At 39.8% G+C, this 27,294-nt stretch overlaps 1 protein-coding gene across 2 annotated transcripts; it reads right to left on the bottom strand.

Moving 5' to 3' along the window:
- Positions 1-265: 265 nt before the first annotated feature.
- On the bottom strand, positions 266-3,795 carry caap1 (caspase activity and apoptosis inhibitor 1). Of its 2 annotated transcripts, none has more exons than XM_079371866.1 (6): positions 3,562-3,795; positions 2,267-2,458; positions 1,415-1,499; positions 1,263-1,320; positions 1,082-1,149; positions 266-969 (listed from the first exon to the last, which is right to left on the bottom strand). In XM_079371866.1, the coding sequence occupies exons 1-6, from the start codon at positions 3,664-3,666 to the stop codon at positions 464-466; spliced, it is 1,014 nt and encodes a 337-aa protein (XP_079227992.1). In that variant the 5' UTR covers positions 3,667-3,795; the 3' UTR covers positions 266-463. The 2 variants fall into 2 exon arrangements, with proteins under 2 accessions (XP_079227992.1, XP_079227993.1); XM_079371867.1 differs by having other exon boundaries at positions 2,267-2,461; positions 3,562-3,792.
- Positions 3,796-27,294: the final 23,499 nt, after the last annotated feature.

Raw genomic sequence — 27,294 nt, 5'->3', positions numbered from 1 at the left:
TTCCACAACCACGTTGCAGCCCACCTTTAAACTCATCCTTGACTTTCCTGTTGCCTTGACTTTTTTTTTTCTTTTTTTTGATTGTGATGTGAGAAAATTAATCCTCACATTCTGTCCTCTGCCTTCATTAGAAACATCACAGAGGATCACCGGCGGTGTCATTTGGCAGGTAAACACTGCCATCTAGTGACCAGAGAGAAAAATACATCTTTAAAGATCAGTGTGTATTTTTGAGCTCAGACAGGATTCATTCTGTAGATAGAGGTCAATCCTTTAGTGTTTAATATGCACTCACCATTGAGCACAGTCATTCCAATATGGAGCGGTTACATAACGCGGTTTGAGTGGCACTCTCGTCAAACAACAAATATCACACAGAAACAGTCAGAAGTCGCCATTTCAAACAAAAACTACGAATATTTTCAGGTGGGACAAAATTGAAACGCACATAAAAGAACGGTTTCTACACAGTTTTTGTCACAACGGGCTTTTTCCCGTCACTCGCTTTCATCAGCGCCTTTATGGCCCTCGCCCTCATTTCCAACTCCAGAAGCTCCAGCTGCTGAATTGATGGCTGACTTGCTGCCGTCGCACGACCTGAAACAGAACCACTTTGAACAGGCGAGCTCACGTCGACAGGCTGCGGAGGTGCAGCCGCTTCGACGGCCTCTTTATTGGACGCGGGTGAAAACGCTAAAATCTCGCTGACGCTTTTGTCTATGTCGCTCTGGATGTCTTTCTTCGCTGCCGTCGGTTTGGCGCCTGCGAGGGGTTCGGGGTTTGCCCGATCGGGTTTAACAGCTGGGTCAGCGTTTACAGCCTGGTCGGCATCTTTGCGGTTGCTGTCCGCTGCTTTGGCGGCGCCGTCCGCGGCTTTCGCGACGTGCTCCTCTTTGGGTCCCTCGATGTCGCTGTCGTAAGTGTCTGCGTTTATGCTCAGGACGTCACTCTCCTCGCCCGACACGCCCTCTGTAAAAAAAGACAATCACACGAAGACGTTTAAAAAGATGCATCACATCTGTTTTTGAAGTATCTGATTTTAACAGCTTATGGAAGTGTTTGGTGTATTACTGATAATGACCTTGCTTAGGGTCCTCAGTTTTTGCAGTTTCCTTGACACACGACGTAGAATCAACAATATTATCTTGCCTTGTCGGGGGGGAAAAAAAGAAATCAACAAATAAAAATGTGTGGGATGACAACATGCTGGTTACTTTGAATCTGAAGTGACATCTTGAATAAATCACCGCCTGTTCACTCACTGGCTTTCCATGCTCTCTTCTGCATTCCTGTCTCCATTTCCACATGTCATTTCTTCCCCTAGACACAAATAAAGAGTTTTCAGTGGATGAATGAGTGGATTATTTTTCCTTATGTTCGAATATACTGAGAACAGAGAGTCAAATAGTCTTACCTGATAAGATCTGGAGCAGATTCGCGTCTGTGATCGGCTCCAGTTGCTCCCGGCACAGCTTCTTCATTTCCTCTAAACTACAGTCCTGTGAAGGATCATTCGTTTAGATGTGTTCTTGGACTATCAGGTACTGAAATAGCCTCTGAAGGAAAACAGCAGATTGGTAAAAAAAAAAAAAAAATCTGTAGCTTTACATGTTTTGTTACGAAAACAACACTCGCTCTCTCGTCGGTGAGGACACGCGTCGGTTTTAACATGTTTGACATTTCCACTGCACCGATCCATAGCTTGGTCACAGCTATAGATAAAGCAGAGCACCTAGTGTGGACAACTATTGTCTGCCAACCTCAAAGAAAAGTTGGATATAGAAAAGTAAAAGGTGACTTTAAAAAAAAAATTTAAAAAAATGAAATGAACTAAAACACTGTTAATATAGGCAACCGCGGTAAAGAAACAAAAAATAATAATAATGATGAAGGAACAAACCTGCTCATGAAATGATCACAATTACTCAAGGTGCTTTCTCATCCAGAGCTGGTGCTGCTTGTTACACCGTCGACAGTACAAAATATGGCCACGCGTGTTGGAAGACAACACTTGGCAAAGCAAAATATGTGCTTCTTAAAACCACAAACTGGAGGTAAAAATGACGGCACAGAGGAAACTCCTTTCAGTCATTTATGGACTCGAGAGTTTATTTATGGACGTCTAAAAGCGGCATCTCAAATGTTGTGAAAGGAAACTCACACCTCAGTACGACTTTCCCTTTTTTGCAACAAAATGTAAGAAACACTTATGAAGAGAAAACTCTTTCAGATCAAGATTCAAGTGTGTCCAATAGAACACGTTTACCTTGAGTTCATCTGGCAGCATTTTCCGGAGTTTCTTGTCCCCCAGCACACGGAAACACTGCTCCAGCATCTCCTGCCTGTCGCTGACAAAGGCAGTGATGGGCTTGAACTGCAGGCTGAGGTCAAGTCCCCCGTCCTCGATGTCGCTGCCGATCCTGTCCAAGTCTGGGTCAGCGAGCTCATCCTTCAGTTCCTGCTGGAGGAAAAACGGCGTGTGAAAAAGAGAAAACGTGCGACTTGTGAAGAATCAAACCCCGCAACGTCAACTATGTTAAGCTATACAGACTTAAGTCATCTTTTTTTTAAATATATTTTACAGCCTAGTAAGAGTTAGCTCGTGACAACACTTAAAGAACTGGAAGGAAAACATCTTAAACGTGCATTAAAATGACTAAATCAAACTTAGTGACTGCACAAAATAAAAGTGCAGCAACGACTGATCATGCAGGTGTAGTTTTTTTTATCATCACAGCACCCCTGGGTGGGGTTTTGAGGGCACGTAAGGGCTGTGCCCAACACAGGCAGAACAAACTGTGATTTTTAAAACGCAGGATAATTATACAGAGTCCATTTGGATCAGGCAAGTCCAACAGGATGATAAGCACATTATCTTCCAACTTTGAGGTTATAAAGTTTTTTCATTTTTATTTCTTACTTTAATGTAGGATTATATATTTTTTACATAGTTTCTCTGCAATCTTTTTTTTTTAAAATTGTTTTATTTTTTTTCCACTCTTTGGCATAATGCTTTTGATGTCATGTGTGACGCACTCTGCATTACCTTGTTACAATGTGCTTTATAAATAAATGTGCATTGACTTTAACTTAACACTCTTCTTCTTAGCAGGAAGAAAAGGTATAAGGTATAAGGTAAAACAAACCTGCAAAAAGAATAAATAAACTAAGACAGACTCACAGAGAATAAGGAAGTCTGGCACTGATCATGACATTGTAAGCTCCAACAATTATCCAGACTCCTTTCCTACCCACTATGGATGACAGTATTTTAATTACATGCAGGACTTTTAACACATCTGTCTTGTTCTCAGAACCAGAAGAGTTTGATATGAAACGATAATTCCTGCTTGTAAATTGCTTTGAGTTAGAATTAAAACAAACGGTGTTATTGTGTCGCAGCTTTAATTTAGAGGCGACACTAACTTAACGTTTCCGGTCTAATGTTGTTGGACTAAACCGTTCACCCTCAGTGTTGTGTAAACAGTTCTTCATGTCGTATTAAACGGCTCTCTGAGCTTTTCCACATGGCTAGCTGTGTTTTTAGCCTCGTTAGCTCACCTGCGCGTTTGAGTCCGCACTTCTGCGTTTCGCGTTGTCATGTCGCTCTTCACTTTGTGAGTGTTTCCTCTTCTTTTCAGAGCTACTTGACTTCTTTTTCAGCATGTTTTTAAATAACGACACAGTCTCCTTTTTGACACAGATAGGCGCTTGTTGAGAGCTGCTTTCCCTAGCCGGGCCTGAAGTTGAAAGTCGCGGGTAAATTGTGTCATAGGGAAGCGACGCATCTTTGAAGTCTCATTTGTTGGTGACTGTCACCAAGAGCATAGGGGTGGTACTGCATCTTTTTTTTCCTCTTTTTTTTAAACATCAGTGAGAAGGAATAATACTCCCTAATTTGAAGCAACATATGCCTTATACTGTTAAATTAATTATATAAGTCAACATTATGTTTCCTTATTTGCGCCTTCGGTTCATCAGCATCATTTAACCTTTTTCATTTTCAAATGTCCAACATTTATTTTGAATTGCATATTGTCAAGGTTGCATTGAAAATGTTCTACAGTGATTGCCAGAATTATTAAATGGGTATATTTAGCCTCTAAATTGCCACAGTCTCCGTTTCCAGGCACAGCAACAGACCTTCAGTGTTGTGCTATATCACTTTCTGGGAATCTTCTTGCAGCATAAGTCCCAGGTTTTGCGAATGCACCTTTCACTCACACTGAGAGCTGCCATTCCTGTGACCTCTCGAGCTGTTGATGGAAGTGCAAATACATTCAAACTGTATCCCATTATCATTTTACACTTCAAAGCTAGCTGGGATTACCAGTGACAGTCAATCAAAAGTCCTCTTCCTGTATTTCACACAGTCTTGCCATCTCCCAGTTTCCATCTGCTTTGCCATTTCTTCAAATACAGCTGTATCGGATTCATTACTGCAGCAACCTTCAAACCTACAGCGGCTGCTTATTTACATCATTCAGGTTTCACATTTAAAATTGGACAGGAATGTATGCCTGTTTCAAAGGAATTTACAACAGAGTTTGGGTTTGCATGATAATGAATCATAGGTCACATATGTTTTTGAGTCAGGCTGCACAATAACAATGCAAATAGAAGTATGAAAATGGATTTTGAACACATAATTATTTGGACAATGGACACCTGCGGAAATCTTAAAAAAAAAAAAAAACAATAACAAAAAAGAAATCGGTTAATGTAAATAGTTTGGCTGACTCCACAGAAATAATAAACAGAGACTGAGAGATGACGTTATATTTCCTTTATCATTACAACTAAAAGCTTAAAAGGGGATAAATTAAACTAGTTCAGATATAAATCATGTCTGCAGCACAACAAAAAGATATACCGGTAATACTTTTCAGATCCTGCCTAACAGTCATTAAGTTTACACACAAGACAAGATTATACAACAAAACATCCCATCTGGAGCACATTTCCCCTATAAACAACTCTGCTGCCCTCCTTATTACCACCCAGGTAGCCATGCATTTTCTTTAGCTGGACCAGGGACACAGGTCTCAATGTGGTGACGACACAAACAAGCTGTAAATCACACTAATTGGCTTCCCCGCCTTTCTGTGAAATAAGATGGGGGCCAATGCGATGGCTGCCCAGGCGCCATGGCGACAGCTGTCTCCACATAATGCAGGTTGTTATCCTGATGCCATCCGCCAAATTATGCAGGGGATATGGTGGAGGGTGGGCATCGATCACAGTCCCGTCACAATGTGTTTTCTTTGCAACATCTGCTCCCATGTGTCGGGATATCGCCTCGTTAAAAAGGGCAACGATGAAGCTGGCAAAGTTGCATTTGGAAGCCACGAAAAGGAAAAACAACAACACTCTCTCACAAATGAGTGTGTTAATTCTGAGGACGACAGCCAGCTCTAGAAAAAGTATGTTGCAGAGTTTTGTGACAAGATAAATCTTTTCCCGTCAGCATATTATTGCATTACTGAATTGGACAGAGCTCATATAAATGGTTTCATATGCTCAGTCTTCAAAGTGTCTACAGAAAAAAAGGCTCTGTTCTCTAATGAGGAAAGCTGGCCAATCAAGACATGCAAAGAAAAAAAGAGAAGATTTCAATCATTCAAAGTGGAATTCAAAAGCTAGAGGAGATTATATGGAAGAAAAAGCAAGAACATAAAAAAACAAAGAGAACAATATCTTAAATGTGAGAGAAAATCCATTCAGTTTAAAACTGAGGCAGGAAGGGAATGGCATTTAAAGTTACAGTAGATTTTTTATTCTAAATGTGGCACAAGACATGATATATAATGTATTGTCATAATGAATTACTGAAACAGGGAGAAACTTTGAAACAAGCCTCACAAGAAAACTATGAATTAGAAAATAAAAATGCAACAGTTTTCATATGGAGTACACATTCTGTATAAGCCATACTGGGAGTTTGGCAGAGATACTTATTTCAGCACTTCTTGTAGTTTTGAAACACACATTTTGAAGCCATGTTAAATTGTGTGTGAACTCTTCAATCAACACCTGTCCTTGACAAATCCACACTTATTGACAGTGGGATATTTCAGAGAAGAATAACAAGTTCTGTGACAACGGTGATAGAACATTTTTAGCACACCAGACACACACTGAGAGTAAGCCTCAATGACTTCTTGTGTGCCAATTACCTCCCTTAAAAATTTGACTTTTTTCCATCTCTTTCAGGTTAACATGTTTTTTGTATTTTTTTTTAGAGTGATCATGTTAAAACATAAACTAAGAGGTATGAATACACTGGAAATATACATGAATTGTTTGCTGTTATGGGAAATATTAAATGCAGTTTGTTCCAGATTTGCTTTCCAAGACACGTCAATTCATATTTCACTGCTTACTGAAAAGACAATAAACTCCAGAAGGACATCTGCAAAATATTAGGTTATAATCCATATTAGACACTATTCTTGCAAAAATATAATTATCTGTTACAGTAAAGTAAGCGGCCATTTTAGCAAACCAGTGAGCCAAGAATAACTTTCTTTCAAATGTTAAGTTTAGCATGGTCAAAAGGTAGAACTTATATGAATTCACTCGTTTCCAAGCACGTTTATAGGAGCTAAGAAGTGGCTGAATTCTTTATAACCCATTAATTACTGTTATACTACAGCTAATGTTGGCATTTACAGATTCTTAGCTAACATTAGAGTTCACAGTTACAGTTTTAGTTAGCAGTTCTTATAGCCAGGAAGGAATTATGTACTCTCCTAATGTTTTGTTCACCACAAACATTCATCCATTTCTAGCTAATAGTAATTTTTGCTAGAAAGTGGTAAATGCTAAAATTAGTGTTCTTACTTTAGCATAACATGGATTTGTCCCCACTAGATTTTCACAATTAATTTCACAATTTTGTTCCAGTTGTAGCTCATGTGAAAATAACCATCAGAATCTCTACTTTGATATTGCTTACAACCCCAATAGGGCAGTATGACATTACACAAGCTTTTGACCTTCCCATGTACCCTGAACATGACCTTTAAAGGAAATGCTCCCCAAAGGACCCCAAGTATGATCAACGGAAACACAGGAATAACAAAGAGGCCTGTTTTGTATTTAATAGATATAATGGTTAGTAATAACCTTTAACACTCCAGATATCCACATTAAACGGTTTCAAGTTATAGTCTTAAAGTAACTAATAGTACCACATAAAAACAATGAATAATGGCACTAAAGCACCAAAGAACTAATCACTCTGTTTGGCACAGGATCCTAACACAACAGCTCTGCTGCTTCCCCTCATTCTGCAAGTTGTTAACTTAAATATCAATTGTTCCCACTTAAGCAGCAGCTTTTCTCCACGGTGCGGCTCGGCAGCTTGTTAGAGGACTGCAAAAACAAGCCGGTGTGTACACAGTTGCTGTCTTGAGTAATGAAAGCCAAAGACATCGATTAAAAATCTATTCATTGCCGCTCACAGCTTTCTAAGAGAACTGTGGCTCATCAAGAACAACAGTCAGTGCTGAGTGAAGGTGTTTTCAATGGGGGGATTCAAAACAGGCAACACAGGAAAAGAGAAACACTCAGTGTTGCCTTTTGGCTCATACTTGTCAGTTAACGCTCAAGCAGAGGCATATTTAAAATATTCATCAGCCCGTTGAGGTTTGAATTAGACATGTTTAAGTGCTCCAAGTGTGATGCCTAGTTTGAGAAAGACAGATGAGCAGCAGCTTCAAGGGATGAGCATGATTCAGATTTTGAGACAGTGTCGTGTAAAGCAGGGTTTCTTAACCTTTTTGACCTTGGGGCTCAAGATTTTAAGGGCAAGGTAGTCTGGGGCCCAATCGAGTGAATGTTTCTAATTTAACTTTTGTGGTCATTTTTATTTAATAGCTATTTGTGTCACTATGTAGTAATAATGAATACTATTCTTCATTTGTATGTTTTTTAATCAATATATGAACCTATACATAGGCTAATTATGCATAAAACCTTGCACAAGTTAACAAGATCATTTAATTATTTTTTTCTCATATAAAACCATGTTTAAGTGCATGTTTGTCAAATAAGTAACACAATATAAACTTAGCAATAAAAGCAATACAATTAGGTGCTCAATGAAGTTAGGTAGATTTGTTGAAATTAAAAAGAGAATTCTGTTTTGTGTAGTGCTGCCCCCGCTGTTCATAATTTTTTCATTTTAAGAACCTCTCCATTACGTTTCCATTCAGGGTAGTCACCGAGCAGAGTTGAGACTTCTCCATAGACTAGGCTAAATATTCTTCTCCTTCTCGCAATGTGGGCCGACTTCTAACTGGTGCGTTACTGCCTCTGGTGGTCGGAGAGTATATTGCAGGCCAACAATCACGCAAAAATGCAAAAATATCATCCTCTCGCGACCCTTTGAAGGGCCCCATGGTTAAGAAACCCTGGTCTAAAGAACAACAGAGAAGTTTGAAAGTTGTAGATGTAACTTCAATATTGCTTGTCATGGTAGCAAGAAAAAAGAGAGAAGGGTGTAACGAAGAGAAATGAACAAACAATACAGTCACTACTTAAGGTCTATGTACTTTCTCTGAGCTTTCAAAGGCATCACAGATTCTTCATTAGTAAATCGCGTCCAAGTATATCCTACCGTATATAAATGTCTCTGAGTCATAACTGTCTAAAATGAGCGAGAGGCGCAAGTCCAAGCAGCTGTATTTTTGTCGGGCCATGTTTATATGGTGTTTACATAGACGGGGCGGCGGCCTTGCATTTAAAGCTGTTTCGTTTAGCTAATTTGAATTTCCCGTAAATGTTTTTAGATCAGTCTGTCCGTGTTAATTTATGTGCAATATGAAGCTACTTTATGAGTTAACTACAGAGTGCTAACATTAGCCAGCTAACACAACCATGCCGGACATTTGCAGTTCAAGCTAAAGACATTTTTGTCCGCCTCATGCACTTCATAGTGAAAGAGTTCAACCGAGATTATAGTTTGAAGCTAAAGGCCACAGACCATGACGCTGTGTGCTGTCGCTTGATGGACTTTGTATGCACGCCACATTCCATAATGTGCTTGCTTTACCCTCAGAAAATTTGTCACACAGTAATGCATTACTTTGACTAAAACAGTTTTTATGGAGCCTTTTCTCATGAGAGTTGGAGTAAATTCTCGCTTTATTCCTCCACCCGCAGCAGAAATAATCTGAAGAATATCTGTCTTCAATCTGAAGTGTAACCAAGGAAAATAAAAAGAGGCTTTTTTTCACAGCCGGTGTGTGTATTTCGCATAAACCCGCCGAGTGATGTCAGTCATAATCATTTTCCAGCTGTCACTGCAGCAATTTTTCAACAGGCATAAGCCTTTGACTACTTATGCTGTGAAGCTTTGTGTTTAGTACATAACAAGATAAAAAAAAAAAGCACATTTCTTCTTAGGACAGGCAGTGAGATAACGTAGTGGAAGTGGGATGAAAACCACACTGGCATATTTCATCTGCGTACACTTGTGTGAGATGAGCTTAAACAACATGTGAAGGAGTGTGTGTGTGTGGGGGGGAAAGGTAAGGAGATATCTGTAAGTCACCCTATTTGTGCTTCTGCCGAGAAAGAGCAATGAACTTTGAAGCTTCTTTGGAGCACAACCAGCAGCTCACTTGCAAGGTTTCCCAAGAGCTGTGCTCCGTGTGCGTTTCAGTTAGAGAGAGGGAACAAGCAGGGAGAGATAGCCTGTCCGACCAGGCACAGGATGGGATTTGGTTTTCCCCTTGCCTTTGATTCAGTAATTGAGGGCTAAGATTGGGAGGGAAACTGACAGGTTTTTGGCCCTCAAGAGCCAACCCTTAGCCTTGCAGAATCCTCGGGCCCTGGTTCATTCCCAGAGCGCTAAGCCAAGGTTGGACCCATACATCTCTCATTTAATGGAGAACAGAAATGGTGAAAGATGAGTTCATTGTTATCTGCTTGCTTGGGGATTGTCAGGGACTATGCTTACCACCTGGCTGTCTTCTTCAGGCAAAGTCAGAGCAACCTTGCATGAACTCTACGAAGAATCTTCCAGGCAGAAAGGTTACCTGAAGTAAAAAATAAATAAATTTAAAAAAAGCTTGTATGAGAAAAGAGACAGCAACAAATTTGTGCTATTCAAAACATTTCAACACCTTTAAACATCAGCAACAAATTAAAAATGTATCACATCCAACTCATTTTCACATGGTTAATTAGTACGTCTTCTTTATTTGGCAGTGCTTATACTTTCATTATGCACACTGATTTCAATGCAACAAAGGGTTTTAATTTGTAGTGGGAGGTGTACCTAAAGATTAACAAGAGTAAACAGCTATGCTAACTGGTCTTTGAACTTGTAAAATGCTAACAATGTTCAACAGCTTATTTCAACCCTCTGTGTTAGCATGCTAACATTAACTAATCAGTGCTAATAAAAAAGTACAGCTGACACATCTGGGCTAGATGTGTAGCTCAACAAGTAAGCATTTAACTAGTTTATGGATCACATGTTTCTGTGTAACGCCTTAAAATGGCATTTCAAGTAGGTGTCTAATCTCATGTATCTTCCACTTTGAAACTCTCCAAGGAGAAAAAAAGTGGCAAATCAAATATCTGTAGCCTAAATGTTTGCTATAAATGGTATGAAATCATACTGCCTTACTATGAACCACCTTTTGCATTGCATTTTCTTAGCAATAACATCAATCAATGTCATATTATCAGGATTTACCATATAAAATGAAATATACCATATAACCTAAAGCATACCCCAAAAAATCCTGTGGCAGAAATGCCCGAAAACAAGTTTGATGCATCCCAAGGTAGCTTTGAAGGGACAAACTGAAACCTCTAAGTATGATTGACAGCAGCCAAGCCTGACATATTAGTGCCATTTCCAACTGTCAGAGGGATATTTACAGTCACATAAGCCCTGGATTTATCCATGACTAATTTTAGAGCAATTTCTCTCTCTCACAGTCTATCTCTTTAAAGCTTTCTGAGAGGAAATCTAAATCGGGTCAGATAAAAATATATTGCAAGCTGTTGTGGCATGGAGCCACTATTTTTTAACATTAATAAGTAAATAGATGCACACAGTATGCATCCTGCTTGCATTTCCAAAGAGGAGGATACAAATAAGATGCTTTTAATTTTAAGAAGACTGTCACTGATTTGTCTTAATTAAATATAGACCTACATTCAATAGTTCCATAGATGGCACTGTTTCATTGCAGAAGAGAGGCAGGCTCTTTGCTGCCCAGAAACAATGATGCAAAAGCAGATTTGAGTTCACCTTGAGTATGATGTCATGCTGTGACAAGCTTCGAAACCAAGATGTCTGTGGTCCATTACACAGACGATGTTTAAAAGAATAAAAAACACACCATGAGGTGAGGTGTACAAAAGTGCCTTCCTGCCTCATTTGGTTTGTCCCACCTAAGGATGTAAATACTGTAATTTATTATCTATGTGACTCACATGACAGTATACCTTTTTAACATACTGTACAACATGATTCCTGCTTAAGAGTCTGAAGATGGACGATAAAAATGTGTTAGTGTCTCGTGAGGCTCTGTAAAGGGAGGAAGTGGGAGTAACTACTCATGAGTCGGGAGAGTGTCTGCCTTAAATGTCTTTTGTGAGTCTCAAGTGTATATTAAAGCCTCCTTATGTTCAAAATTAACTTCAGCATATTATTCTCATTTTAATCTTGATTGCACACAATGGTTGTATAACCATTTCAATCATGGTGTAATTGATTTATTTTATGTTTGGCTGTGACTGACTCACTGAAGGATTAACCTCAAGGCTGCCTGAAGACTCTTACTAAACTCCAAAACTGAAACATGTGAAAAATACAAACTCACTTATTATTTGTGTGTGCCATCATTTAGTTTGCCTCTTGCAGTTTTACCAGAGTTATACTGAATAGCAGATGTGAGCATGCTAACATGCTAAACTGAGGTGGATACAGGGTTAAAATTAAATGGGACCCGTCTGGAGCTCATCTTCCATAGAAGGCCTCTGACCTCCAATGAAAGCAGTAAAAAAGTAAATATGTAGGAGTCTCTTTATTTTAACAAAAAGCATTATATCACTCTTATATATTTATTCAAAGAAGAAGGTTTGATAAAGAACTATGCACTGCATTTGCGGCTGCATCCTGCTGAAAAAAAGGCCACGTTGGTCTGTTTTGTCTGCATAAGAGCTTAATGTGTCCATTGAATCACAACAAACAACTTAATTGTTGGCCTGGTTGCTCATTACTGTCGTTTAGCTGTTTTAGAAACTGGACAGCGCTGTTTTGTGTCTATGGGGGGGCAGGCGCCTCCTGTTGCACATATCATGATAAAAAGTAAGTGGGTGTTTGTGTTTGCATGTGAATGTGTGTGTGTGTGTGTGTGTGAGAGAGAGAGCGAGAGAGACGAATTGACCACTTAATAAACAGTTTAGTTTCTGATTGCATTTCAAATTACTATACTTTAGTACTTTCTCTATTTATATATTTATTTTTAACATTCATTATTAATGTTGGTTGTTTTAGAGACCCGCACAAAGGTCAGATTATAACTCAAACCTTGGCTGGGTGAAACTGCAAACATTGTACAAGATGCAATCATTGTCATTAGAATTGAGCTAATAGTGAGGCCTGTCTCAGGAGGCTGTTAGCATGGCAGCCCATTATCTTGTTATTCCAGATGCTAGATTGAGTGATGACAGTACAACACTTGTCCTTTATTAATAACATTAGCTGACACTTACATGACTCAACTGATCCTTTTTCACAGTCATTATATTTGCAATCCCACAGAGTCATTATAAACCATGGTTGGAAATTGATGGTTACAAAAGCGAAAAACTCACGAAGACAAGGTTCAAAAGAGAAGCCCAGTTTAACTGCTTTGGACTGTATAAAGCCATTTTTAAAGATGGCATGTTTTGAAAGTTCAACTATTTCATTTTTTAACATATACTATTTATTATTATCCATGATAATTGAGTTGGGTTGTAGAAAAAAAAACACCCAAGGCCCTCGTGGGATAGAACTGGCAGTGCTATTGTTGGCTGTTCGTCATATTAAAAGCCTGATCTCGGTTGGTGAAGTAAGGTCAAGTTATATGGGAGTGTGTCAGCCTTGATGCTCAAAAGAAATCAGCTATATAATGCTTAAATGTAAAACAAATTAAAAAGGACATTGAACTTAGTCTGACACTTGACCTTGGTGGTAAATTGTCCTTGAGAAAGGTATGAACAGGCTCACTGTTCCATTGAAGAGATCAAAACATGAAACGGCTTGTTTAATCTGAGTGTTTAAAGACTGTACATTTGTGAAGGTAAGTCAGGGCATTGGTGCTGACCAAAACTGCATCGTGAGCAAAACTTAACAAGGCTATATTAAGGTTTTTGAACACAAGCGTGCCATACCCACACACACATTATTAAAATAGGCAGGACTTGCAACTTTGGCTGCCTATGTGAGGGGCTGTCATGCGCTGTCAATCAAATGTCCTTCCGCTCTTTGGTTGGAGGAACAAAAAAAAAGCCTCCAGTGAGCAGGCTGATGACTGATTATGCCTGACAATAACGTTTCAAAAGCATCACGCCTCCTAAATATGACAAAGTAAAGCAGTGGGTGTGGGCTGCTGCAATCCCCAAACTACTTTCAACTTCAACTGCAAGAACTACAAAATGCACTGCATCACTGATGCTTTAACTATTGATGTGCTCCTGTCACCGGTCCACCGTGTACCCTCGTCATCCATCACAAGTTCCTACCTGTCTCCTCTCTTTTTCCTTACACCTGTACTCTTTACAAATGAGCTCCCAGGATGCAGCCTGTCTCTCCCACCTATATCAGCCGTTTCACACTATTCTTCACAGTGGAGCTGAAGTGTTTGCTTCGATATAACAGCTCTATATCTGAGCCCACCGGCCAGATCAATAACCAGGATAGATATGAAGCCGATCATGAATTTGGCTTCACTGTAAAAATAAAAAAGCTTCTTACATGACGGAAATTGAAGGCTGTTTTTTTGTTGTTGCTGCAGCTGGACCTATATAAGCTGTTTTCAGATGAGAATTGCAAATTAGAAATCAAATCAAGAGAGAAAAAGATATCATGAGTCACACATTTATTCCAAATTTTGGTCGAGCAGAGGGTCATTTAGATAACATTTCAATATGTGATTTAATATGCTTCTAGCCAATCAGAGCATGTGTCCATTGAAGTGACCAATTTGGATTCCTGTCCGTCTGCCACTATGGTGTAAAATGCAGATGTCTGAGGTGTGAAAATGGTGCCTGGCAGGGATTCTCCCTGTGGTGTTTGGTGTTTCGCACACGTTTCTCTTTTTCACACACAGAAATGTGCCAATTCGCAAAATCGAGGACACATATTCAAATCAGAGAGATGGTAAAACTCTGGGTTCTGAGGTGGGACCTGCTGCTGCCATGTCTGGACTGCACAGTTCTTGATCTTATATGTCCATATAGCAATTTCATACTTTCATGCTTTTATTGATACCTAACAAAGAAAGTATTGTTTTGGCGATGGCTCTTACTTAGCAACCTTTAATTGCAGAATCAGAATTAAAACCTATCGGTTTGAGTATATAGTAATATACTGCCTCGGATAAAATCTGCTCTGAGTAAAGGTTTTACTATTATTAATGGTTCAGCACACAAATCCACACTGATTCACATTTATCTCACACACTGAATGAACTCGTGTCCCAACCATTAAAGACGTTGGAAGATTTAGTTTTCCAGCCTCATTAAATACCTCTCAGCTTGAAATTGGGAGACAATCTACAAATCACAACCATGCACATTTTCAAAGTAGAAAAAAATACATTTTGATATCTTGACTTACTTTTATAGCCTTTTCTTTTTCACCTCAAACATTTTCCCGATGAGTTCATGGTATCAGTCGCTAGTTCTAAGGACTATTTAAAACACGGACCCTGTTTAGCTTTTTTAGATTAAGGAAAAAGATAATCACATACCGTAATGAATCTAATATGACTATTTAAAATGTCTATTGGATGTTGTGTTTGTATGAGTATGGCACTTTCAGGACTGGAAGGGATTGCACAAGCTCAAGCCTTGGCCAACAAGTAATCGTTGGCAACAGTACTGCATGTCACCACCAGCTAAGCAGCTGGGCGTGGCCTCACCCCATTGACATGGCAGATCAGGGCTTTGATGGAACTACCTGACCTATGTCCCCGTGTCCTACACCAGTTGGCACGACCCGCTCATTAGCAGGTCTGAGGGTCCAAACTTGCCATCTGTCCCAAGGCTAAGGTTCAGAGGGACCCCCGCTGTGCCCCATTGCCCTCTGCGTGGCCCGCCCAGTCGAGGTGCCAAGGAGCAGAAGGTGACATTCCAACTTTCTGTCTCTCCCTTTCTCGCTCAAATCCAACTCCATAGCTCCAGTTTATTCTGAGAAAGCTTGGATCTCACCGCCAACTCTGTCTACAAACAGGACGAGGAGAGAGTTTGGTGTTTGTTTACTTTGTTTACAATGTTACACAGGGGAGAGTGCGTCTGCACGAGTCTCAAATCTGCAGCATCTGACTTTGAACGCCTCACTGTGTTTCTGCTTGCATTCACTCCCTCCCTGCACACATTCGACCGTACCCATTGGCATTGTGTGCAGAGGGAGATGAAGATGGGAAGAAAAAAAAAGAAAAAGAAAAAGATGTTCAAAATAAACTGTTTCTCCCCGCAAACCCTTCTCCAGAGGGCGCAAATACTTGATAGAGACGTGCTAGGCAGAGCTCGGCATGACAATGTTCACTCCTCTCGTCTGAAAGTCACACAGACAGACCAAGGCGCTGTGTGGAAAGAGGAGGATGAAGAGCGGTGGGAGGAAAAAAAAAAGAGTGAGAGATGGGAGACAGCGCTGCAAGTCTCCTGTCAGAGCCTGAAGTCTGACTATAGCACAGACGCTCATCTCATATGTCACCCAGACTGAAATTAGGATAGGCTTGGATGGCCATAAATCAGGGACGGAGCCTTTGCAACTGTTGCGGCTATAAGTGAATTTCAGCGTTTAATCACTTTTAATCTCCTTTCTCTGCAGGTACATCTTCCCTCGGCTGGTCTTAAACTGAAAATAGATTTTATAAGGAATGTAAGTAATGTCTTTCAAGGAAGGCTGTTAAAGAATAGTGCCATTTCTTTCCTTCTTTCCATTAGTAGAATGGTTATCCATTTGTTTTCTATCACATTAATGAGGGACTTAAATGTTAAGGGCAGGAACAGTTTGTCCTTACACATAAAAAAAAACAAAAAAAAAAACTTTGTTGGCACGTGACCTCAGTAAGATATTTCCTGCTAAATCATCTGCAATAAATACTTGAGGAACCAGGTTCACATTAAACTTTATGTACGTATGTTAATGTGGTCATTGTTATTGTTGGATTGATTTCCCTCCCAACTTTTATTTCATTTTTAAATCTCTTGTATAAATAAATTAAAGAAAGATTGGAACTGTGAGCTTCAATAAGCAGTGGGCCCCCCTTTTGTGGAAAACTGTAATCCAACATCAGATCAGCACTTTAAATCAGTCATTCAAAGTGCAATTCAAAGACAACCAATGTATCTGGCTTTCAAGAACACATTTTAAGTATTTGAATGATTTATATTAGTATCTTGATAAATTTCTCCTTTTATTCTCTGTTGTTTTGCAGTGTTTAAATTGTCCATATTCGTGAATCACAGAAATTTAAATGTGCTACACACATTTGACTTGAACTAATACTTCCTTTATACTGCATATAGCTTCCTGTAGAGTCGATACTATATGTGTCCTGCAGTAAATACACCAGTTTGATACTGCAATCTCAGTTCTGACCTGAACCACTAGGGGACAGTAACAGAACATCTGATCAATCTGGCCTGTCCTGCTTGATTTCAGCTGGACAGTTCACCAGAAATCTTTTTTGAAAAAAAAATAAAAAAATAATCTTAAACAAAAGCACACAGACTGATTGGTAGTAAGTCTTATATGGTTTTTTCTCATCGGTTAAAGTTGTTGACGGTGTCTTCCCCTAATATTTATGAAATAGAAGAGAAGAAATGGGTAAAGGAGGCAGGAAATACAGCAAGGCACTAATGCTGTGTTGCAGATGACTTCACCTTTGATGCCTCTCCAGTGACTATTCAACACAGCCACCTCTTTGTCTCCTCCCTCTCCCTCTGTCTGCTGTTTTCTCTCCGGTGACAAACTCCACTCTTATATTTGAAGTTTCTATAGCAACCCTGTTGCCGGCTTGGACTCATCAGTTAATTTCCCCAAAGGCTGTCTGACAAAAGGAGAAACAAAAAAACCCCCCCAAAAAAACCTGGGGAATCAGGTAAAGGTCTGCTCCTTCTCCTCAATGTTTAATCTGCTAAATGACTCTCACAGTGGGAACCAATCACAGTGGAGTATCTGTTTTCAATCAATTCAGAGACCTAACTTGCTGTCAACAATTGTTTTTTAGTGTAAAGGAAGGGAAAAAAAGCTTTTTTAAGAAGGTGAATGAAGAGGAGTTTGAGTAAGGACAGGGCACAACCCGTCTTATTGATGTCTTCGTGACAGCAGGTGATGCCTGTTGTGGGTGGAACACACACACACAGTCTTGTCATTGATGGGCGTCCGAGGGGGTCGCTCACACGGCTGGAAATCCGGCAGCTTTTAGGCTCCGACTGTGGCTCCAGAGGTCTTTTGAAATGTAAATCATGCCCTCTGAGCCGCATGCTGGGACATTTCGACTTTACAACCTAACTCACAGTTTTCTTTCAAATCAAAACTACCATGATAGGCCCCAGGAGCTGATGACAACACTGGCGATAAGTTTTACTCTGGAGAAACTGACAGAGCAGTGATGGTTTAGTTTGAAACTAATTAATCTGGACAAAGACGATGCTGATCCTGATGCTTCTCAAAATAGAACTCGACAGGATTGCCAGTTTAACTTGGCATCCAGCATGTAACAGGTGCTGACAGGTAGCTCTGTCACTTGGCTCCACAAATGCTCTTGGTGGGGGGTTTGATCACCAGCTCCTGCAGCCATATCTTGAAGTGTCCTTGGGCAAGACACTTAAGCTAAGAAATGGTCCTGCTTTAGCATCAGAGGAGTGTTAATGAGTATGACTGGATTAATAAAGACTAATGGACACTTTAGAGCAGCTGCTATCAGTGGGTAGGTGGATGTGACCAGCAGTGTTAAAGCTCTTGGAGTTGTCAGAAGTAAAGGTCAAGTCCATTTCCTGACAGTTGGGAGCGTTGTATCTGTTTGCCGCTTCAATTCCAACAATTTGCATGCCACTATATTGATGTTACTTTGGTTCAGTGTTAGGTTGAGATAACGTTTCCAATTTGGGGAAAAGCCATCTTGAACCTCATAACACATCTTCAGAAACCAATGGCTAACATCACTGAGACCACATCATGGTTTTGAAAGTCTTTGGATTCACGTCCTTTGTTTTATCTTCACGACAGACATATTGTCAAACTATTGATTTAATCACTACAGCTCTTTAAGCTAAGCTAGGCTAACTTTGTGTTAATTTGAGATTTAAATGTATCACAGGGAAATATTACGGTAAATTATTGAGGTGTTTATGTAACTTTAGGAAAAGCAGTGTTCACATAATCAAATTTTTAAACATAGAACAATAAGTGATCATTTATGGAGGAAAAAGTCACAATTACAGGGTGTGTTCATTGAGTTTTCATGTAGGTGAACAGCAGGTCTGCTGAACATGAATGCTTTGGCCTTTAGACAGACATGAACAGAAACGTGCACTTGTAAATAAATACGTTTTTCAAAGACTTTTAACTTTAAGATACTCTGCTTTGACTGTGATCATGATCAAGCGTGATCATTGTAGGCTATAGAAAAATAATCTTTCCGCCTTTAAAGTGAACACTAAAAAAAAAGATTATAGTTTTCTCCATCATTTGAAATCCAAAAGCCTTTAATTTGCCTTTTGATTTTTGGAGCCCGCTCACTTGAGATTTCTACCTCACAGAATTGAAGCTTCTTGACAACAATTGACATATTAAAAAAAAAAAAACAAGTAAAGGGACTTTACACACACTTTCACACACTTTACACCAAAGGCCAGTAGATGAATGAAGAATAATTCGGAACTGTGAATAAGTTCGCTCATGAAAAACTCAAAGAGATTTCTTAAACGCCCTCTCATCTCACAACACACATTTTAATGTTAAAAGTAAAAGCCTGAGAAGAGTAGCTCCGTCATAAACTCCACTTGAAAAAACAGTAAAACTTAAGAGAAGTGGCTGCCATGTTAAAATGGTCCAATGATCCAAATCCTAATGCAGTTCAATATTTTGTTGTAATATCGATTTTGCCCTGCTGTTTATTTTTTTTATAAGCTTTTCTACTTCCCTGTACGCTGACAAGAAGAAACATTAATTCAGCTGTGTGTAATCACTGAAGCATGCATTTATTTTTCTCCCTAATACAGCCTAAAGTAACATGATTTATTGCAGCTCAATCATTTTATCTACACCCGTACACAGTTTAAAATATCAGCCTGCTTCTTGTCATAACACATTCGCCTAATAAGTTCAGGTGGAGCAGCCAAACATTCCCATAGACATTGATTTGCAGTTCTCATAAAGAGCAGCGCTAAATGTTTGTGCAAAAGTTATTACTGCTTGGTGTTCGGAAAGCTGGATTTACAAGCATTCAATATTAGAAATGAATTTTGAATACTGGAGGATTAACCAGGGAAATGTTCTGTACGTCATAAAAATGTCTTTCAGGTCATGACCAAGGAGTTGACCAGGACCGAGGTACTTACAGCTACCTCAAAAGTTTTAGCTGACATTGAGAAACACATTCACGTTTGGGGGAGTTTGATCAATCCAAAGTGTGTGCTGTTTTATTGTAACTGATAGAGGGAAAACACTAACAAAGCCTAAGAAATATATATATTTCAAAAATGCACTCTTGCTCTGAAAAACAAATACAAGTTTTGGCACAACTGAAATGTGAATTTAAAAGAAATAAAAATGCAGAATAAATTGATTTCAATTTTAAAAACAATGTGCCTTACAGTTTGTCTGGACAGATAGAGAGAAGAAAAAAAAGATCACATTCACTGTATTTGCACCAAAAACAAACAATGACAAAAATATTTCGCCACTCCCGTAACATTTGCTTGGAGGTTGATTCAAAAGTCAATACATTTATGCCGCTTACTCCGCCTGTTTACCAATGCAACAACGGTCCTTTATAATGTATGAGCTGCTGTCAAAGAACACCAATTATTAAACGCTGAGGTTCAGAAGGAGGCTAAGTTTGCCATTCATCTTCATGATTGTTCTCAGTCAGAACAATTTGGATGCAAAAATTCCAAAGAAAGTCTGCTTTATTTCCAGGTATCTGCCTTCAGAAAGGGCTCTCTCCTGTGCCTGGTAAAAAAAAAAAAAAAAAAAAGAGGGCCTAATATAATCATATCGAGCCATGAAAGAACTTCAAACCAAGCAGAACAGACAGGACTGAAAAGGCATCAATAATATTCCAGTCTAAGGGAGACGGGGGAAGCTTCTTAAACATTTAAAGCCAAACAATTTCCTAAGGAGTCTCATTTAGATGGATGGGTTACACCAGGTAAAAGCTTTGACATTGTCACGACACATCATAATAAAAACCACGATGGAGTGTGTGGCCTTGACACCTCCACCTCCATCTTTTTTGGAATGTGGATGGGCCTGCCACCCAGCTCACCTCTCCACCTGTCAATCACACGTTTCTCCAACACATTAATGACCCTTATTAGGTGGCATGTCCATATGGCACGCTGCTCCGTGTGTGTGTGGTCGTGTGGTAATGTTTCTTCACCTACCTGCAGATTGCTACAGAGACTAGGCCACGCTCTCAGTCGCCTTAGAATCGCAATGCTGACAGAGGAAATATGGCTGTGCAGCCAGGGTGGAAGTGGAGGGGGGGGACAAACTTAATGGACTCTAGGCATCTGCTTCATAGTGTCATCCCAGATGTCCCCTTCTGTCCGGTAAGAGCGGGAGAATGAACAGCGGGCAGAGCCTGATAATCACCGTGTGAGGCCAACCAGGGGTGACCGGGAGCCTCTAAGTGATACTGATAGCACAAGTCATGGTGAACTTCTCACCCTTTAAAAATTGAAAGGGTTCGTCTTTATGACAATCATTTCTGGAGTGTGTGCGAAAGGGTTCTGCAATCCGAAATAAATCCGAGAAGTCAATGAAAATGGCACAAAAATTAAGCTCCTACATCAGTGTGCCTCAAGAGGAGATTGAATTTGGTCAACAACACGGAGACCCCTATATCATTTGGGTAAACATGCAATTACAGACCTCATCTCATCTGCAACCCATCTTGCTTCAAGCAATCTCTTTGGAAGTCACACAAAAACTTTTTTTTGATCCCACACCTTCCGTTTCTGTAACACAAACGGCAAGATGTCCCCACAATGAACCCAGCTACAAAGCACAACTTTAGGGGAAACATTTCTTCTTCCTCTAGTTTGTAGAATTACTAGAAAGGATTTATAGCACTTATATCGATGCCAGGAATTCTGCGAGTAGAACACTGTAAGCATGTCAAAAGCTTGCAATGTGATCAACCGAGAAATATTTTTAAGGCCAGAAAATTTTATGTGAAGTCGGGTAGCATGACTATATCTTGGCAAACGGCAGCGATCCCAACACCCAATGTTTCTGCGTATGAATTGTTAAACAACTGACATCACACATCAGAGTGGAAGCTGCTTAATACATACATTTGAAGCACTGACTAGATTTAGAGCAACAATGTAAAAGCATCGATGAAGTAGTTTGTCCCCGTTCCTTTACAGATTCTAGAAAAGTGTGTTACCATTTTGAGAGAAACATTGTGCTTCCAGACTCTGGTACAACCTGTAGGCTGTTGGAGATGCTGAGGAAATGTCCTGGAACATGAGTTCCTCGTAACGTTTTGCTTTTTGCTGGATTTCGATTTTCCTTCTACGATCATAATCGACTTAATGGGCCCATTGGGGCCTGACTGGTCGCGTTGACCCACGTTGACTGACTCTCAGCTCTCAAGAGGATTTTACTTTGCCATTCCCATGTTTCATTCTCTCGCTCTTTCTCTCTCTCTCGCTAGTAGTTTTTTGTCTCTCATCTACCTGGTGCTGCTTAATTTGCAATAAGAATAATGTGTAATCATCTGCAAAATATCATGTGGTAAAACAGGTTGAGACTCAAAAAAATTATAGACACTAACATTTACACAGAGCTTTTCCTTTAGGTATGCGGATAGTGTGAACCAATTAATAAGAAGTCAGGTTGCTGTTGCTGTAGACTTGCACCTCATGACGCCACCAGCATGTTTATTTTTAGACCACAGCGTGTACGCTACATATTTCTCCGTCTCCCCCCTCTTCAGTCGGCCTCATCCTCAGAGACGACAGCATGCAGAGGAGCATCTCCTCCCCCTCTCTACTGTCAGTGTATTCCAGTGATGTGGGACGCCAAGTGGGCTGGAGCGCGGTAATCAAAGCTGCTGGAAATACAAACATAGAGCCGCGAGGCTGGGACAGAACACTCGCTCTTTTTCTCCCTCACAGCCCAGAGAGCCATTGTGCTCAGTTAGAGGCGATCAATTTGATGGGTAGACGGGTTAGATTAACTGTCTAGCAGAGAAGTTCAGATAAGAACATGACCATGTTGTAACACATGATGATCGACTGAAAATGTGGTTTTGGTTGATAACAAATGACCTGACTCTGACAAGCAAATTAAGCAATTTGTTGCAGAGTGATTTTCAAGACATAGAAGTTAGTTTTGTTTGTTTGCGAAAAACACTGAAAGCCTGACAAGAGAGAATTTTCATGAATTATTTTCATTCAAAAAGTTAGCTGGTGTTATAAAAATGTAAGCAGGTGGTAGAGTAATTTATACTCGTTAGAACTGACAAAGAATACAGATGATGGTGTTTTTTTTACTACAAGAAAGCTCAAAGGCTAATTAAAAATACAATTCATTTTCTTTTACCTCCAGGCATATATGAAAAAAAAAAGGTAATTTTCAACAAAATAAACATGTCACTCAAGCATAAGCCGTCAAGAACAAAACACAAAGCCTGTCACTCCAGCGAACTGGATTCGTGGCACAAAATTAAAGTCTCTCATTCAAGCTGTGCTTCGCCGTCCAGGCCTCTCGCTGCCTCACGGGCTTCAGATGCAGTCAGACATCTCGAGGGCGTAAAGAGAGAAGATGTGCTGAATCCAATAGTCCACGCTCGCCCAGACTTGCTGACTGGCGGGCTTTGCAGAGGGGTTAGAGCAGGCCTTTTGCCAACATTCATCTAGTCTGAAAGGGCTCTCATGCGGATATTTGGTGTGGGCTCTGTGTGGACTTTAACTGAGTCCGCCTGACTGTAGACTGCACTTGCGAGAATTCCTCACAGTTCACTGCTCGGCTGATGTGATCATAACAGACATCAGGTAGCAGAGGCTTGCGCTTGTCTTTGGGAAAAGGTTTGCTACCAGGATTTCAGCTGCTTGTGATAATAGCAGGGAGCGAAGAACTTCTCTCGTGGAAATTTGCCAGTTAAGGAACTGGCTGGCTTCTCATCTGTAGGGGTGTAAATTAAACATGTAATGAAAAAAACCTACAAAAACCTGTTTTAACACAAGTAAACAAATACACAAATAAAGGTATACCTATAATAATGCAAGCAAGCACTACTTAATTAGAATTTAAAAAAAAGATCACTACTCATAGAACTGGAGTTACCAAAACAAATTTGAACAAACTTTGTCAAGTTTGCAGCCACAGACGACAGCAGGCTGACGATACATATCTTATTGTTTTCAGCCGTAACCACCAGCTGCTCATCTTTGTGGCACAGACACAGAGATCAAACAGAGAAAGGTTGTGGCGCCTGTTTGGCCCGAACCTTTGGGGTTTGATCCTGTCCTGTTATAGTTCTCACATTGTCGCAGGAGGATTGTAATCAACTGGCTTTTCCCCACAACAGTTGTTAAGGTGACAGGCGTGTTATTTAAGTCCCCATGAGACAAAAATGGTTTTGCAGGTGTTGATCCAGTGTTCCTGTGTTAAATGTTAATCTATCTGCTTCATATTTTTTAGTACATTTTAAGTCCAACCAGGTTGAAAAAAAAGCTCATTTTGAAGTTTGACCATTCCTCAAGACTGCACCAATCACATTTTGACAGCCATTTTCCAGCCTCCACTATGTTTGTGTTCTCCGGGGAAGATTCACAGGATTTGAAATAATCATTTTAACTTACTGTTGAGTTAAGAAAAAAATTAACTGCTATCAAATCTGAGTAAGCAGCTATCTCACAGCTTTATTGTAAGACTAGACACTCTTTTTTGTATTTAAAGCAGTGGTGTCCAAACTTTTTTTCTTGCGGGCCAAAATTGTCGCGTTAGAATCGCTCACGGGCCACAGGGTTTTTTTGTTTGTTTTTTTTAAATATTGGAAGGAACTTTTTGTATTTTGACCTCTTCAAAAAATAATGTAAATACACAATAACTAATTCCAGTGGGAAACTGTTGTGTTCTAATTTTGTGGAAAGAATAGTCAGGCTTTTATAGGTCTCCCTCGCTAACATGAAAAAGAAAAAAAGAACGAAATATGCCATCTGATGAGGCCTGGGGCCAAAATCTTCTGATTCTTTGATTTGAAGTCAAGGGCCACAAAAAATCCACTCAAGGGCCACAAATGGCCCCCGGGCCGCACTTTGGACACCCCTGATTTAAAGCTTTAAAAGCAACACTTAACCCCAAACAAAATGTACATAACGTTCTCTATGAATATCCACGCTAAAGCACGTCGACTTCAAAATAAATATCACAGCACCTTTAGAAACTGAAATGACCACATGAATATTTCAGAAAGGATATCAGCTAATCTCTTTTTAAAAGATTGTTACGTGAACATTTCAGCAAGCATGAGCTGAGTGTAGGATAAACGTTTCTATAGAAATAGAAAGCGAGAACACAAACTTGTCAGCATGTGACCAGTGGTAATAAGCTCTACTAATAATCTATCAACTGTCTCCTGCTTGCGTCCTCTCTCTAATGTAACGTCTAACAAACCTTCTCCTCAAGGTGCTAGTTGGATTGTAACTATGGTGAAGTCCTGAATCACGAATCACTCGCTATAGTGGAAACCTGGAAAAGATTTATCATCACTCCCAGTTTTGAGACTTAATAAAAACTATTATTAGTGTCCTATAAATTGTCACAATAATATAGACAATACAAGACTTATGTCTATTTGGGTTTTCAGTGAATTTAAAGTGTGTTGAATTCTGAAATGTTAGCATCACAAAAAAGAAGAGACAATCCTTTCATCGCCATCCAAAAACGTGATATTTATTTGTGCTATGCTATGTGTGTCCAACTCTGCCTTTTACAGCAGCCTGGCATCTCCACTAACTCAGGTATTCACAATGAGCACTTCAGTCACTGTCAAAACCCCTAAAAGTCCTTGTCCACCACGGCTCAGTTTGTGCGTCCCAGCATTTGAATTCCCTGACAGAACAAGCTCGGTACAGGAAGCCCACAGAGCGTCGAGGAACAAGCAGAAATGTGCTCTTTGACTAACGCTGTTAAGTCCCTACCAATCGATTGGCCTGGCCTTTTACTGGCACTGTACACGCGCGCACACACACCTACACACACACACACACACACACACAGCAGGTTATTCTTTTCTCTCAAACATACATGCATGAACAAAGACATATCAAAAATGTTCAGACTGAAGTTACAACCATATATGAAACAAAGGATGTTTGAAAGTCCAAACAGCTAATAACCCTTACGCCTTCTTTTCAATACCTTGAATTCTCTGGGAGCCAACCCAATAACACCTGTTGCTATGGATACTATACAAAATACATAATACCTGTTCTAAAATGAATTTCTCTCAATCTTAGTCTTGTGAGGATTCTTGAAATAGGATGCATATTGAAAATGATGACTGTTATGAGTATCAGTATATATGAAACCAAATGACTGACTTCATGCATTTCCTGCGTATGCTGTTGCTCAACGGATTGCTAAAGACGGATGTTTTGTTGAAGAAGCGTACGAGGAACAAAAGTCCCTCACAGCTTGATCACACTCTCTTATAAGAGCAAGGAAAGTTTCAATTATATTTAATTTCCCTCGTCAGGGCCATAGTTTTCACAGGTCTAAATTGATATCGACACAAAGGCCTCAGTATTTCAAAGGAACCAAATAGAAAAATGACTTCCGGCTTAAAGCGCAGCATGGGACCACAGCAAGCCCCAAGCCTGATATGGGACTATATTTCAAACCATGTCCTCTGTGAGAAACCAAACCTCTAGTAACAGCCTCAACTATGGAGAGGTTTAACCGAGACATCAGGCTCGATTAAATTACTGATTAAGAAAACCTTTCTTGCCTCTTTACACTGGCTACCGCTCAAACTAAGAATTGATTTTAAAATACTTCTTATTCTTTTAAAAGGCACTAAATGCTCTCACCCTCGCTTACCTCTCAGAACTCCTGTCTCCATATCAGCCGGTAAGAGATCTTGGGTAATCTTCACAAAACCTTCTCTCAGTACCCAGATAAAGGACAAAGTGTAATAGTTCTATAAAACTATAGAACTCTCTACCTCCAACCATCCGTCTCATCCAATGATGTTTTCAAAACCCGCCTTAGAACATACTTGAACTTAATTGCTCTGTTGGTCTTGTGCTACACGGGACTCAAATAATCTTATTCTGTTGTTGTTGCTTTGTTTTATTGTTGTTTTTTTGTTTATCTGCGCTGTTCAGCACTTTGGATCAACTGTGTTGTGTGTAAAGTGCTCTATAAATAAAGTTGAGTTAAACTCAGCCTCGTGATTCAACATATTTCAATCTAAGCCAGAGGTGTACAGAAAAAAAACTCTGTTCAGGACTTCTAATTAACAGACAAATGTTAGTATTGTGTATCCTCATGGAGTCAGGTGAACCACTGAATCAAAGTCTTGGTGGAATGTTTGCACACATGACTGAATCGTTTCGACTCGACCGCTCACCCTGTACATGTTAAAAACAAAAAGAAGTTTCCTTTTCAAACTTCCACTGGTGAGAGTTAAAGTCTCATCACTTTCTATTTCAACTGCCCCATAGACATGGCTCAAAATACAAACACCATCAATATATCCCTTTTACTATCTCACACACACTTTCGGTGAGGGAAATGGCTCTGAGTGTGAGCAGTCATACGCCCAAACATTTTGGACCATGTTCAACAGTCAATCCCCCTGT

This window comes from Symphodus melops (genome assembly GCF_947650265.1).
Source record: "Symphodus melops genome assembly, chromosome: 20".
NCBI classification, from domain to species: Eukaryota; Metazoa; Chordata; class Actinopteri; order Labriformes; family Labridae; genus Symphodus; species Symphodus melops.
The sequence above is the reverse complement of the archived record's forward strand: the minus strand, read 5'-3'. Positions and strand labels throughout refer to the sequence as shown.

Bases quoted from the DNA above. Each gene is read 5' to 3' on its own strand.
- caap1 (XM_079371867.1), bottom strand. From the start codon at position 3,666: ATGCTGAAAAAGAAGTCAAGTAGCTCTGAAAAGAAGAGGAAACACTCA. The intron at 1,500-2,266 runs GTAAACGTGTTC...GATCCTTCACAG, and splicing joins TGCTGCCAGATGAACTCAAG to GACTGTAGTTTAGAGGAAAT. The intron at 1,321-1,414 runs GTAAGACTATTT...ATTTGTGTCTAG, and splicing joins TCTGCTCCAGATCTTATCAG to GGGAAGAAATGACATGTGGA.